The 15,786-nt window shown below is 37.8% G+C and overlaps 1 protein-coding gene across 1 annotated transcript in view; it reads left to right on the top strand.

Annotated features, from left to right (window-relative positions):
• SMC5 (structural maintenance of chromosomes 5) overlaps positions 1-12,271 on the top strand; it is a 44,288-nt gene extending 32,017 nt beyond the window's left edge. The window contains exons 18-24 of the mRNA XM_082784212.1: positions 45-170; positions 846-941; positions 1,332-1,436; positions 1,641-1,760; positions 5,466-5,645; positions 5,736-5,831; positions 8,678-12,271. Coding sequence (XP_082640338.1) covers positions 45-170; positions 846-941; positions 1,332-1,436; positions 1,641-1,760; positions 5,466-5,645; positions 5,736-5,831; positions 8,678-8,818 — 864 coding nt within the window. The 3' untranslated portion in view covers positions 8,819-12,271. The remainder of the gene's footprint in view (positions 1-44; positions 171-845; positions 942-1,331; positions 1,437-1,640; positions 1,761-5,465; positions 5,646-5,735; positions 5,832-8,677) is intronic.
• The last annotated feature ends 3,515 nt before the right edge of the window (positions 12,272-15,786 follow it).

The following is a 15,786-nucleotide window of genomic DNA, read 5'->3' as shown; positions in this document are numbered from 1 at the left end:
TTTAAAGTAAAAAAGATGTGTATTTTTAATATCTTTTCTAATAGCAAACTTTTTGTGAGCTGGATGAGAAAAAGCGGGTTCTTACAGAAAACTGCAGGGCATTGCTGAAAAAGGCTCGACAGATGTGCAAACTGGGTCCGGATCAACATCTTCCAAAAGAATTTCAAACTGTATGTACAAAAATAAATCTCCATATTTCTTTTAAATTTTGGATGATCCTCATATCATTCTAATTTTTCTAGCAAAAAATATTTAAATTTAATATTGTAAGGGTACTAGCAAAGGATCATCTCTATTTCTGTTAGAATTGGCTTGCATCTTATCATTTAACCTTTAAAAGCACCTTTCAGTATTTAGATTATAAAAGATGGGATATCCCCTGACTGTGCATAGGGGAAGAAAATGTGATCTGAAATTTCAATTGAAATGCATATGTTTGTATTTGTAAAAAATAATTCAAAGCTATATTCTTCTAATTTGTTGTTTTAATGGAGTAACACGGAAGTATTGAAATCTGGGCTATCTTCCTACCTACTTGGAAGTCTTCCAATAGTCTAGAAGTATTTGTATGGCTTAACTGGAATAGCCCTGGCGTACACCATGTCTGAGTATCTGTACCTACACAGAATAGGCAAGTATGGAGCAATTGCTTGTGTATCTGTAGTATCACTGTAGGCAGAACTCTCTGTCCTGGATAGCTTGTGAAGGAATGTTGCTGTGTTAAATTTTGAACATGTGACATCCTGAATAAAAGTAAGCATTTTCTGGCTTATGGGATTTCTTTTTAGCAAACTTGAGTTCTTCATTAGCATTGCTGTAAAACATATGCATCTTTGCTCTTGTAGGCTTTTCAGGATCTTCCAAACACACTGGAGGAAATAGATGCTCTTCTGAATGAAGAGAAATGCAGGGCCTCCTGTTTCACAGGCCTGAATGTTGTGGTATGTTCACTGCTTTCTCTACGCCCTCCCTTCCTCCCCCTCCACCCGTATTGTACTTGCTTCCCACTCTGTACTAGATCTCTTAGTATAACAAGCTAGACAGCAGGAACAATGTTCTGTAAATGCCAGTTTCTGCATCTATTAGAATTTTAAGTAGGTTCTTCCAAAAGAACAGTGTGTTCTGTGTCTTTTAAAGAAAAAAAGTTGTAACCTGAAATAAAAAATACTTCAGTTTCTCTGCCTTAAAGCTTGGAACAAGTCTTGCTTCGTGTACAGTGCAATAATCATATAGTTGTGTTTGAACAGGATCAGTGTAGTGTGATATTTTCACAATCAAGGTTAGAATTGTGAAACATTGTGGTTAGTGACTGCTTTTTTTAATTCTGGCAGGTTGTTGAAGAGTACAATAAGCAAACTGAAGAAATACAACAACTGATTGAAGATCTAGAGGAAAAGAAAAAGGAACTGGATAACTATAAGCAAAACATTTCACAGGTAATAGCTGAAATTAGTTTTTCTGTTTGAGAATATCTTCATTAGAACAGAACACGTACAAAAACAAATGGTAACATTCAAAGTTCTCTTGAGTGTAAAGTGAAATCCTAGCTCCTGGAATTATATATTTTTAATACTAATTACTGTCTGTGAAGAAAAATTTGCTTACTAAAAATAGTTTTACATGGATGTTTCTACTTCTAGGTCAAAGAGAGGTGGCTAAACCCTTTGAAAAGCTTGATTGAGAAAATTAATGAGAAGTTCAGTAACTTCTTTAGCTCTATGCAGTGTGTTGGTGAAGTTGATCTTCATGTGGAAAATGAGGTATGACTTAGTTTTCATACATAATATTGCATTCATATTTTCATACATCTTATATGTTGGCAGAGATAAAATAACAAATTGTCATTTGGATTGTGGGGAAAATGTTCTTTAGAAGTTCTTCATTTTTGTAACTGTCGCACACACTTTGTGCTAGAGCTGCCTGATTGGTTTGACTAAAGGAAAATGAGCCTTTGTCCAGTTGCATAAGAGTTCAGCTCATTGACTTTTGGAAGTTTCTTGTAACTGAATTAACTACTCAACTTCTTCAAATGCTAAATTGCTGTTCTTCATCTTTTTATGAAAGATTGGTTTTAGGAATGCCCTTTTAGACTTCACATTTTTGGAAATGCTTACTCTTTCTGCCAGAGCAATACTCTTCAAGAGAAGCAACAACTCTGAGTGATGCATGATCTGAAATTTCAAATCATTGTCTGTGTTTCCTTCTTTTTCTTGTAGTAGATGAAAGTGTGCATTTCAGTTCTGATTTTTCCCTCTGTTTTCCTGTTACAAGGCATAGTTAGAAGCTCTGCGTTCACTTCAGCTGTAATTCACATTTGTTATGTTAGTAATTTAATTTTACTTTTTTGACTAATTTGTGCTATTTTATTACCATATAGTGGCTAAAAGCTGCTATTAATATTGTAATAATTTGGTTTTACCTGTAGTTTCTAGTCAAGTCTGGTGTTTTGGCTTTTCTGGAGCAGTAGCAGTCACCTGGACCTGCCTGTTACACCATTAGTAATGGTTACAGGAAGAGTTTACCTCTGAGGGAATTACCAGTAGTAGCTTGAGGAATGATGCTCTACACAGTGGGCTGAAGAGAAATCAGCTATTTCGTTTTAAACTGATCTCTGTAATGATGATCTTAAAGACTTTTAAGTAATACATACATTCTATTACACTGATAGCTGACAGTTTTTTCTGTAAATTACTCAAGCTGCTTCTAAAATATTTAGTGGTAGTTATTACTGGGGACAGAATAGTAACAGGGAAAGCTTGGTATGTGAACAGTGCATTAAAATGTTAGTATAGAAACTAGTAGTAAGAAACAATAGGACATTAAAACATGGCCTTTTGATTTCAGAGTCAAATCTATTACACAAATACTGTCTTCTGTGTAAAACTAAGTTGGGAGGGAGAGAGTACACAGAAAAACAGTAAATAAGTGGAGGGCTGATCTTACAGGCTAGCAAAGCCTCCAGGATGAACCTTGTACACTTCTCCCACCCTACTTTCAGCCTGTGCCAGTGCATCTGAAAATACAGTGGGCCTTGGAGACCTTAGGTCTTGTTTTTTATTTCTCCTTACTTCAAATGGTTGTGTTCTTCATGTTCTACAGGAAGCTCAGTTACTTTCCAGAGAGTACAGCAAAAGCTCTCTAAGTATCTCTTAGAGAACAAACAGGAACTAAATTGTGCACTTAAGCATATTTTTCCCTCCACTGTGATAACAGTTCCTGATCATAAGCAAGTCAGACTGTGGGTCTGTTGAGATGGCTCCTGATAGTCAAGTATGAAATCCTTCTGAGATGGAGCAAGACTGACTAAGCAATAGTGCTGTTACCTCCACTGATTAGGAGAGCCTTGTTTTAGCTCTCCTTAGCAAAAGACCACCTTCAGGAAGGTCAGTGCAGCTGCATTTGAGTGTTCTGAAAGTATGTCCCTTGATTTACCTGCTTAGGTTCCTGACTGTCAGGCATAGCTATTGAAGTACAATCTGAAAATCTGAGAAGCTAATTATTCTTCTGCTAAGCTGCATTAAATGCTAAATTAAATACTTCTTGCATAGTGGGAGAGATTGGAATGGTAACCAAAAAGAATTTGTAAATGGTTTGAGTTGCAGTAAGTATTGCTTTGTTCCAGCATGTCTGTCAGTCACATAGCACTCCTCCTCAAGGCAGGGCTTCAATTTGTCTTTGAAGTGCCAACTGATTGCCAGCAGGGGAGAAAACACTGAGGGTAAGAAAGGTGATCTGTCTTCAAAAATCGGAAAAAGCTTGCACTGTTGCAGTTGTGGGTATGCAGCTATGCCAGGTCACCTTCAGTCTCTCCCAAAGTACATACGGGTTGACCTCAGCCTCACAGTTCTATGTTTCCACAGTTTCAGTATGCCAGTAGCACCAGGGATTTGTAGTATGTGAAAGTAAATACCAGTATAACTTACACATCTCAGTCTTGAAGATGCTTGTCTGTCTGCAGATAGAGTAAAACACCAGGAGCACCAAAAGGTGTTTTGTTGTTCAGATTTAGCAGATTAGCATGTAAACAATAAATCCTCTCAAATGTTAGATGCAATATCTCATCTATGCATTATATATGCAAAACCTGGAGGTATCAAAGAAGCCAACCATTGTTCCTACAGTCTTCAAGTTCATTAAGACAGTTCTAAGATTGAGTTTTAAGAGTGTCTTGTTTCCTTCCTAGCAGTTTTTAGACCTTGCGCTTCACAGAAGCCAGCCCTACGCTGTCACTCCTCTCTGCTGGGTCACTTAGGTTCTGTATGCCTTTTGATAGCTGTGGTACGTGGTCTTCTAAACCAATCTGGTGTGTGCTGGCTTCTGTGGGAAGGGCTCCTCATTGTCTTTTTGTGTCACCTGTCTTTTCTAATACTAGATGTATTTTGCAAGTAACCATCAGTGCGTCACCTCCACTCCTTTTTTTTCTACCTTAAGCATCACTGCTGTGTACTATTACAAGAACAGCAGTTGGTGACCTCCAGGCACAGAACTTATGCTTCCATAGTGAATACAGCTAGACCTCTTAGAACTCAAATTCCTGAAACTTTTGAATGTTCCCTGTAGGATTTGTTAATATGATAAATACAGATAAGGAACATGTGTAGACTGAACAGTCTACATAAGTAGATTTCATAAGCAGTCAGTATAGACTTTCTGCAGTGTGAGGATCTCTGAGGATTAGCAGGTGAAAACTGCTCTCAGCTGCTTTTCACTTCTGAAAGATTAGCAGGTACTCCCAAAGATGTTTTTTTTCATCAAATAATGAATAGATTTCATTGGATGGGCCTTCTTTGAACCAATTTATTCCCCACACTTGTGTCTCATTAACTCAAACTGTTGACGGGTCAATTTTCTCTTGAAGATGCCAGTGGGAAGCCTCATGTGTTGTTTTCTGGACTGTGAATGAAAGGGAAGTTTCTGTCATGGTGCATTTGGTTGGGGGATTTGTATCTCATTCTGCTAGTGGAGGAAAAGTAGCTTCTGTTTTTACTTTGGAGCACAGAGATTTGGATGGATATACTTACACTGCTTGCACTTGGAGAACATTAGGTGGGGTCAGAGCCAAATGTGTGGCTGTAGGTTTTCACCTCACTGTTTAAGTAGGTAACATCATGCACCTGATGTTTTATTTTTTTCGGAAAAAACTGAATTTTTAGGGTCATTGATTTCTCCTGTTTCAAGCAAAGACTATTTTTTTTTCTTGTCTGTGTCCTTATTGTGCACAAAGTCTTTCTTACAAGCAATTTGGAAATGAACAAATCAATATTTAGCGACAGTAGTATAGAGGAACTCTCTAACAAGAATAAATAAGAATTAAAGAAACTGTATGAAGCAGAAAGAATATTAAGTTGAATCTGTGCTGTTTGTTAACTCTTGTAGAACATTTCACATTTCCTTTCATTTGCATGTCGTTGTCAAATAAACTGTAATACAGAGCAACTGAATTTAACAGATACTGACTTTTATAGGATGAGTATGACAAGTATGGGATTCGCATAAGAGTAAAATTCCACAGCAGCACTGAACTTCATGAATTGACTCCCTATCATCAGAGTGGAGGTGAGAAAAGCGTTTCAACTATGTTGTACCTGCTGGCTCTACAGGAACTCAACAAATGTCCTTTTAGGGTTGTAGATGAAATAAATCAGGTGAGGATCTAGTGCAGTAAATAATCACATGTTATATAGAAGCTTATGAAACTGTGGAGAGAATAGCCTTTTTTTTTTTTTTCCTCTTAGGGAATGGATCCTGTGAATGAGAGAAGAGTTTTTGAAATGGTTGTGAAAACTGCTTGTAAAGAAAGCACATCTCAGTACTTCCTTGTTACACCAAAGGTATGTGGCTGAAAAATGAAAGTTTCTGTGAATGGCAGTTGTTTTCTGTGGTGGAATCCCTATAAGCACAGTATAGCTTGAGTCTGATTTGTTTTATGCCAGACCATAAAATTAAATGGGTAACTGTAACATAATTTGCCTATTGTAAGGATGGTCCTGCCACAAATTAATACAACCTATACCAAGGCTTATGCTGTTTTAAATGCATTCTGGAATTGTGGCTTGTGTGGAAGAATTGCAAGTTAAGGACCAGTGGATCGGGATATAATTTAACAAGACTATCAAATGTAATGCCTCTACCCCACAAAGAATTGTAGGTGTAGCAGAGACAATTTCCAAACCAAACATGTCAGGTAACCCTAGTGGGCTACCTGGCTAGTTTTGCTGGCATATGAAGAACCAGAGGAGTTTCAAGGGAACGGAGGAAAATTGTCAAGAAGCTGATTGATAGAAGCTTATAAGCTTAGAAAGGATCAGTGCTGTGTTCCATGGAGAATGGTTTCATGAGGATTTTTCAGTCAGGAGTTGCCAGTGCATAATCATGCATGTAGTATGTAAAAACAACAACAGAAAATATTTAGATGACTTAATGAGTTTGGATGATGTAGCTTTAGGGGACTAGTGAGTTGGATGGTAGTTTGGCTGCACCTTTAATGGAGGTGAATGTTACATTCAACCTGATGCAAGACAGCTAGAACAACAAAAAAATATTTGTACACCAAGGAGGCAAATGATAAGTACTTGTATACTTTGTTAAGGTATCACTTTTCTTACATCTCCTACATTACTACTGCAATGTAGAAAATCTGGTGGTATGTACTATACTTTTATAGTATTAGCAGTTGAAAGACCTGTGAAAAGCCACCTACTGCATTTACCTGACTGAAAGTAGCAGGAAGGTAAGTTTACTTACCTCCACGCAGTTTGATTGTTTCTGCTTTTGTTATTGTTCTGTCTTGTTTTGTATCTGTCTCCTTTTGTCTTTTTGTGATTCATCTCCTTATCACTGGCTCTGCTTTTCTTACCTCTTTCCTGCTTTAAGAAACAACGGAGTAATTTGGATATTGAAAATATCCAAAATGGGGCCTTAGAAGACGACTGTCAAGGGGTTCAGAGTTTCTTTTAAGGGTTGTGCATGCTGTCTAATCAGTGCTTTAATTGATAAGGAGGAAAATTGTGTGTGGAGAGCCAGACAAATAAATCAAAGCAAAAGCGAGAAACAAGTAGAAAGAAGCTTCACAGGCTTTTTTTTTTTTTTTTTTTAAATATATATCCATTTAATATTCTTGATAAGAGGAAGATCAAGGAACATGTTGGACCCCTATTCAGCGGCAAGAGATGGCTTTATGAAGAGATTACTTAAAATAATACCTTTTTTTTGCATAATCTAGTATTTTTTCCAGAAAGATCAACCACAAGTAGGAGTTAACCATGCACACAGTTAACATGGTAAAGTTGTAGTGGCCCACTACAATGAATAGTACTGAAATAGTACTTCATGTATAGATCTTAGCAAACAAGATTGTTCAGATAGGCCTCATCCAAGGGTGTGCAGAACAGGCTGAGGAGAAAGCTGGAATCTGCACCAGTGCTTTCAGTGGCTTACTTGTAGTTCCTGAGCCTAAGCTATATATAATTACTTTATAGAAAGTAAGCACTTAATGTCATACTAAAAAAAAAAATAATTGCCATATTAAGCTATGTTCCTTTATGTGTATCTGTTGTACACAGGAAAAAGTCTTGGTTTTTTTTTTCAGTATGTTTCAGTTTGTTGACACCTTTCCCAGCTAATTTTTATGCGAACTATGGAAGAGAAGGGGCATAGATTAATATGCAGTAGAGTTGTTTATGGAAGTTTGTTTTCTGAATTGTTGTGATTCATTATCAGAATAAGTAGATGAACTGAATGCATTCTTCAGAAGTGAGTCCTGGGTTTGAAAAGCAGCATTTTTTGATACAAATAACCACTATACAGGGAGCGAATGTGTCTCTGCTGGAGAGCAAGATTAGAATTCTGAATAATCTTAGATTAGATAATTGTGTTTGAAAACAGGATGTATTTCAGCACACAAACCTAGGACATGGGATTTAAATGGCAATAATTAACAACCGTAACTGGTCTAAGGTATAAATTACAGCAGAGAGAGGAATTACTGTGGGTGATGAGTTGTAAGTTAATTGCTAGAAGTTATCCTTAGTGCTGAAGAAAGCCTTACGGCTTGTGAGATGTAGGAAATTTGTCAGTCTCCTGGGCTTGCCACTGACAAAACTTGTGAAAACTTGAACCGTGGTAGGTGTCCAGCTTTGGTTGCTACACATCAAAAAAACAGAACACTGGCTGGAGATATTTCAGAAGACATCAATGTAACTTGTAAAAAGTTTTTGAAAGTTTTGAGTTCCAAGTAATGGGAATTGCTTAGCTCAGAGGAGTGTGAGGTTGAAGAGAAGGATAATCCATAATAACTGTCTCCAAGTAATTCTCCCCTTCTGCTCTCCTTAGCCCTGGCAGGAGAAAAGCAAAAGCAGTCAGTATTCTCTGCATGTAGTGGATTGGGCAAAGAAGTTATGACCTCATTTGCAGCAAGAAGGTACAGATTAGGCAAGAAGAAACACTGTCATAGTGAGGATAGCAAAATATGGAAACTACCTGAAGGATGAATGCGTTCTCTCTGGGGGCATCTGGGAACAAATTACACATCATCTGCCTGAAAGGTTATAAAATTGATCCTGCAGGATTGACCTTTCAAGGTCTAAGGCTTGATGTTAACCTTCTTAACTTATTTTAGATAACGGGCAACATCATCTTTTATAGCAATTTTGACTTCGGATTTTGTGTTTTTCCCCAGCTCCTACAGAATCTCACTTACAATGACAAGATGACAGTGTTGTTTGTCTACAATGGACCTTGTATGTTGGAAACAAACAAATGGAACTTAAAGTCTTTCTGTAGGCAGCGGCGGCGACTTGGAAAGATGGATGAACAGTGATACGTATATATGTATATTTATGTGTATGTACATGTGTATATGAAATATAATTTTTTTTAGAACATTTTGGAACATTAGGCTTTCAAGACTCACAGAAATTGTGAAAGATGAGAACCTGTAAAAAAAAAAAAAACAAACAAAAACAATGATTGAGAGCTTTGTTTTTTTTAAAAGCTTATGTAAAAACAATGGATTTCAAGTATGTATTTTTTCAAGTCTTTTGTAATAGTCTATTTCTTCAAAGAATCTACTTTTTAAAAATAATATGTTTAAATAAAAAGGGAGTTTCTTGTATTTTGCTGTTATACCGGTAACGCAACATCAAAAATACAGTTAATTCTTCTAGGTTATATTGGATTAAACCAAAGTATATTTTTTATCTAAACCTGGAGTTTGCTTTTGTTGAACTGTGTTCCCCTAACAGTTTAGGGTGTTCTCCAGACTTCTCGTATTGAAAGGGGGGGAAACCTTTTTTTGTAACGAATGAAGCAGAAGATGTATGGGAAGAGAGTGGTTCGTAAGTAGCTGTGTATTGTTTTTTGTTTTGTGAAAATACACCTGAAGTTGATACAAGGAATGTATTATAATTATAGTAATATAGTTTATTATTGTGATTATTTTTAGCTAGCCTTCCATTTTGTTTTCCTGGAAGGATAAGATATGTATTTTTCTATGGCATGGAGGCAGTGACAGAGAGCCAGGTGTTTAATAATTAAACAATGAGATAGTTATCTTGCAGCGGTAAAGCTAAGCAATGTCTAACTTTTTAAAGTAAAACTGGATATATTTTTGGTAATAGGTGACCAGAAGGCTTTTTACACATCTTTAGCTGCATTGAAGTGATAGTACACAATAGTTTTTTAACAGGGTAGCTTTAAAATTCATTAGTAGAGTTTTCTCTATAGCTGTTAAATATTTCAAAGTAGATGTTACCGATAGAATGTTGAATACAGCTGTTTAATAGTTAAGGAGATATTATCAATAGACCATTAAATACCCAAAATAAAATCCTGGCTATTTAGTTAACTATTCAGTGTTAGGTTTGTTTTTTTTTTTAATTGTAAAGAGTATGATCTGTAAAGAAGTGGAAACTATGGTTGTTATCTAAAATGTACGTAAAAAATAAGAGTCCCAGGACAGCATCTGAAAATATACAGTATCCTCTTTTACAGCAGGACAGTAGCCCTCAATAGAATTTTAGACATAATTCAGTGTCTGCTTTATTTTGAATGGGAGTTTTTCCTACTGGCATCCTGCCCAGTGAACTTTGTCAGTGAAATCGATATGTCAGGCTTTTTACATGAGAGTGAGATGTTAGAAATACAGTTACACACTGCAAAACTTAAGCTAGAATATGAAGCGTTTCACATATTAAAAGTAAGTAATTCTTGTTTGTGAATTAATGAGTCTTTAAGGGAAGAACTGCATACTCCTACCTCATGGGCCAGAAGACTGGCTGCTGTTGATCAGTGAAGCTCCTTCTGTGAAATGAATTCCTGGAATTAGCTCCAGGAGGATTAGTGTCCTTACAAAAATACTTGACAGAAGAAATAAACGAGTGTGGAAACTCAGGCTCTAGTCCAGATACAGAGTGGGCTGGTGGAATATCCTTGACTTAATTGAGGCTACAAGGCCTATCTGTCCACTTTATTTTAAGATCTGTGTTTTAAATGTGTTCTTTGAACTTCAGAATGCTTCGTTTCTCCTAACCACAAACTTTTAAGGTTAATTTTGTAATTATTATTATTATTAAATGGAAGCATCTTCCATTTAGTCTCTGAGGATTGCTGTATGAAAAGTGCAATTTGTTTTCCAATGTTAAGCGGATGAAACTACTTACAGGCACACAAGTTGGGACGTCAGTTCATCTGTGTCTAGACAACACTGATTATCAATTCTTAATGTTGTCATCATAGAACTAGTTCATGGGTTTTCTTCCTAGAGTTGTGTTCCTTTCTCATGTTTCAGACTAAGTGAAGTATGAAAAGCAAATCTGACTTCCTTCAAGAGAATGTTAGTTCAGATCCTGTCTCAAAAATCCCACTTTCTGGGTATGTGCCTGTTGCACTGCAAAAGTGAAGAGAATGATGGGCTTGTGAGTGTTTGCTTCTTCCTTAGATATGTGTCACTACTGACCAGAGGTTCTGGTTTACAGTCCTAACATGACACTGTCATTCATACTGCTTTTGTCCAGACATTGTAACAAGTAGCAAAACCATACAATACTGTTATGTTACAGACCAATTGTTATCTAGGATCTTTGCTAGCTAAAGGCTTTAAAAAGGACCTATAACACATCTGTGTATATGTACAGTATAGCCAGTGCCATTTGCAAACAGGCTGTAGAGCCTGACTGTGTGCCTCCCATACACGTTCCCATTGGTGACCTGCTCCTTCGTGTGATGGCTGCATCCTTGTCCGTGAACAGAGCTCCTCTGGCTTATGGAAAAGTTTTTTGGACTGGATGCTTATCCACACTAAGTGACTTAGGGTAGCAATAGCCTTTCTTAGCATTCCTTACCTTATGTATTGGGTGTTTCATTGCTGTCAGCTTTTTTGCTGTTCTTGTTTTGCTGCTATTCAGCTCCTCAGGCCCTCTTGCTATAAAAATGGGTAAGATTTAATTTCAGTATAACTGAGGAAGAGGGGACGAGTGGAAGTGTATGTTAAATATACATGCAGTATCCAGCTTTTCCTGATGACTAGACAGTACCTCAGATAGAGAAGTGGAAAGTCACTAAATGGTCCTTCCAGCTGAAGTATAAATTGGGTGTTCTCAGAAAACAGGTATTCCTTTCTGTTATTTAGACCAACTGAAGACTACAGTAAAGATCCTTTTCCATAATCATCCACAGTTTGACACTTGTGTATCCTCAAGTATTGAGACAAAGAAGTGGCATGGAAGTTTTGACTTACCGGGAGAAATAAAGCAATTTTGAGAAACAAAATACCAAAAAGCTTGTATGAATCAGCTTTTAGTAGCGTTTTTCCTGACTGAAAGTGTCATTTGTGCATGTATGCTGTTAACTAGGAACGGTTGTGTAGCTGGATGGAGTAGCAGGCTAGAACAAAGAGCATAACTTGCATAACTATAATGCTTTCTTGGTACTTGTGTTTTCATTGGAAGAAAAATTAAATGAAATATGTTAAGGCTCTTGCTATCAGAACTTCTCTTCTATGGTCTCTGGAGTTAGTGAGAGGTGGTGAGACACACAACTGATCTGCGCTGCAGCATGCTTACTGACAAGTGTGGCAGGTGCCCACTAGAGGCCAGAATATGCATCTGCTCTAGGCCTGCTGGCAAACTTTATTCAGAATTAATACTACTTAGAATTAACTCTACATTGTTTTATTTTTACAAACATGTGCATGGCGTTAAAATGTCTGATAGTGTTGATGCATTCCCATGCTTAGTGTTTGATTAATGTTGGGGGGACGGAAATGGGGGAGGTAGATCTGTAGTGAAAGATACTCACTGTTCACTAAGCTGAGCAGGGATTCTCTCTCTGTTCCCAGGGAGTGGCTGATGCGATTCCCAGGCAAAGCAAATTCCCAGTCTTGTCACTGCATCCATCATGTTTAACAGTGCCTGTGTTGGGAAAGGAGCACCACACTGAACTGAAGGGCTGTATCGACTCAGCAGTATCCCAATAAATACATAAAATTATTTTGTAATTTTATGGAAGCTTTGTGGTTCTGTGCATCAGTTCCCCATCTCCTCCTCTGGCTTTAGTTGCCCTGATTCTTGAAAATCTCACTGTAGTTTCATCTGATTTGACTGGCGTAATACCTGATGGGAGGTGTCTAGGGAGAGCCTACATCACAGGCGGGGGGAACCTTGGCAGTCCAGCTTCACTGTAAATAACTCTGAGCCAAAATTACTCTCTTAGGTTTTGACTCACTGAAACACAATGTCCAAAATAAATTTTCCTAGAACTTTTTGTTACAGAAGCATTTTTCCCAGTGCCTTGCTGAATCAGAATAAAGCCAGGATTCAGTACATCATAATCTGGTGAGGAAGGAGATGGGGAAGAGAATTAAATCTATCTCTGTTCTAAAAAAAAAAAAAAAAAAAAATTCCTTGTCCCGGCCTGAACGTTGGGAAATAGCAGGAATATTTCTCTTCTGTAACTTTCATAGATTATGTGTGCTAAAAATCAGGTTTCTTCTGCATGGCTCATTTGTCCACTATAGCAGCCTGCTAGCCATCATCTCTTGTGGTTCAGCCATGATCCCATCAGCATGATCCACAGCAATTCCCATCTCCGGTTTCCACCAAATTCACCACCTTTTCTTCATTATTCTTCATTATTCTGCTACACAGTTGCTCCCAAAGTAATTCTCTAGTTATCTGGTATCGCTTCTGTTGATCACTTGTCTCTACTAAAGCCAATACTGTTGACAGTATGTTAGTCCCAAACAATGACATTATACATGTCACTGGCTAGATTTTAGTATCGCAAATGGTTTGCATCAACTGTTGCATCTGGAGCTACATCAAATCTTCGCATATATTTCCCGCACATACTTGGAGAAAAGCAAGACACCTGCTTGAGAACTGACAGTCTTTTGTGAAGCATGGAGATGAGAATATTGCAAGTAGGCCAAAAAAGAATTACAAAAGTATCTTTGAGAATAAGTAACTATGCATGGCAGTGGGCAAAGTTGTCTTTGGTAGAAGCAAGGAGGAAGGAACAGATGCTAACTGAGAAGATGGTTGCAGAAGATATCAAGGAACTCTGGAAAAGAACAGAGCAGATGACACAGGTAACATGCAGTATGGATGGCTCAAAGTGGATACATGCTTCAGAATAATCAGAACCAAGTAATTTAAAGAGGGAAGGTATATTATTAGACATCTGTGGAGAAATCCTCTAACAAAGAAAAGACTGGTGAAAATAAGGATATTAGTGAGGGAAAGGCAAGCAGAGGAAACAAGCTAGAGCAGGAGCAAATCTAAACTCAATATTATTTAGCAGATACTTCTGACATACAGCATTATGCAATAGGTAGCATAAAAGAGGCAGGTGTCTTTGGGAGAACTGGAGAACTATTGTGTTGAACTGAAGAGCAGTTAGTGTCCTCTGGAGTCATATGAAGAGTCAAGGAACAAATGGGATTCCAGAAAGAAAGTCTATGAGAAGACCTTCCACTTGTCAGCTAGTTCCCTCCTTCACCAGTTGCTAAGTAAAGTTTTAGAAAGTTTTACTGCTTGATCTTGACTGCACTCTATTAGTAGCAGTTTGTGTATTATCTTCATGGATGACAAAATGTGTTTTTGTGTGTGTGTGTTTCTCCTTTTCCTACCCCCCTTGATTGCCAAGAATTACGAACTGTGAACATGAGCTAAATCCAAAGCAAATGATCAGTAGAGAGCATGGAAAGGGACTTGCTCTTAAGTACCATAAACAGTATCAGTCCCACTCCGTGCTGCTGCAGTGATACTTACAGGTCTGTTTAGGTAAAAAGCCAATGATGCTCTGGTTTCCTGTGGGCCCCTATCTGGATCCACTTTCTGTCTGCTTCTGAGCCTGATTGTGCTGTTCATGAAGGATTTCTGTGTTCAGAATTCTCCTTGTGTTTAAAATACGCTCTGCTGTACGTAATGCGCTGGTTTGATGTCAGCGTAATGAAAGTGGTACAGGTTCCAGAGTGCATACGGTTCCCCAAGCATAGGTATGCCTTAAATCACTGTTCTCATGAAAAATGATCATAGTATGTTACGTTGAGAGAATCTCCTTTTATTTCAGCTTGAAGGAGTTTACAGCAAGGCTTTCCCAGTTAAGTATAGCAGGTGAAAAATGATAGCCCTGTGAAAAACGATTCATTGAATGTAGAAGCTGAATGTAGCTTTGCTTCTAGGTAAGATTGTCGTTCTGTGGTTCAGTAAAATGGATGCAACAATTAACCATCAACATTGCATAGCCTAATAACATAATTGTGGTTTTCCCTGGCCTTGTGTTTCTTGACAGAGGAGTTATGCATGTCTTTTCTTGGGTTCTCTAAAGCGTTTTTTGCTTGGAAACACCGTCAGAAACCACCAAAGCAGTGGTTAACAGCAGAACACAAAATGTTGTATGTGGTTTCTGCAGGGAAATGGGTTAACTTACACCTCCCTCCTTATCTCTCCGGGAACTTCACCTGATGTCTTACCAACCTCTTGCCCATTAGCCAGAAGAAGAAAAGGCCACTTGGAAAGACTACGACAGTTCTTTGCAGCCTTTCAGCACAGTAGGCTCTGCCCACAGAGGGCTCTGTTACTGTCTGTGCGCTTTGCTTTCTTTTCCTGTGCCTTCTGAATTCCTGTGGGTTTTTTTTTTTTTTGGATGTTGGGATGGTAAGTTAATCTCATCTACTAGGTGCTTCTAGTCCTGTGGTGTATATACTCCATTACCTTTGTACCTTGTGTTCAGCAGTGCAGTTTTCCAGGTGTTGATTTCATTAACAGGGTTATCACCTAAAGGGCGACAGACAGTACTGAAAGAGGAATAGAGGAATGGATGGCTTTTGATATGGAAAGCAATAGGATGTTTGTCAGTTGTAAATTAGTTGTAAACTGAGGGCAGTGAGCTGGTTAGAAAAACTGAAACGTCAGAAATACAAGCTGAATGCAGCAGAGGCACTCTGCTCACTCTCACCCCAAAAGGAATACATGGGCTCCATATACAGATGTATAAAGTGGAAAAAGTGTATAATAATACAGAAATAAAAGTTTGTTATGGATTAGAACTGATGCCAGATCCCTGGTTGAAATAAGAAGTGTTCTGTACTACCTGTGGAAGTGCTTGGGGAGATAATTTAGGGGACGTGATGTCTCAGTTGAGGACAACATGACACAGAAAACACTAATTGGAAAATTCTTGTCATTGGGAAAGCTTCCCTTGCTTATTTAAGGCAGTCCATTAAAGAGGGTTTTGGTAAGTAAGTGCATTATTCTGACAATTGTGACTTTGCTTTGTTGTTGATGT

The sequence above is a fragment of the Aythya marila genome (genome assembly GCF_965140915.1).
Source record: "Aythya marila genome assembly, chromosome: Z".
Lineage (NCBI taxonomy): Eukaryota > Metazoa > Chordata > Aves > Anseriformes > Anatidae > Aythya > Aythya marila.
The sequence above is the reverse complement of the archived record's forward strand: the minus strand, read 5'-3'. Positions and strand labels throughout refer to the sequence as shown.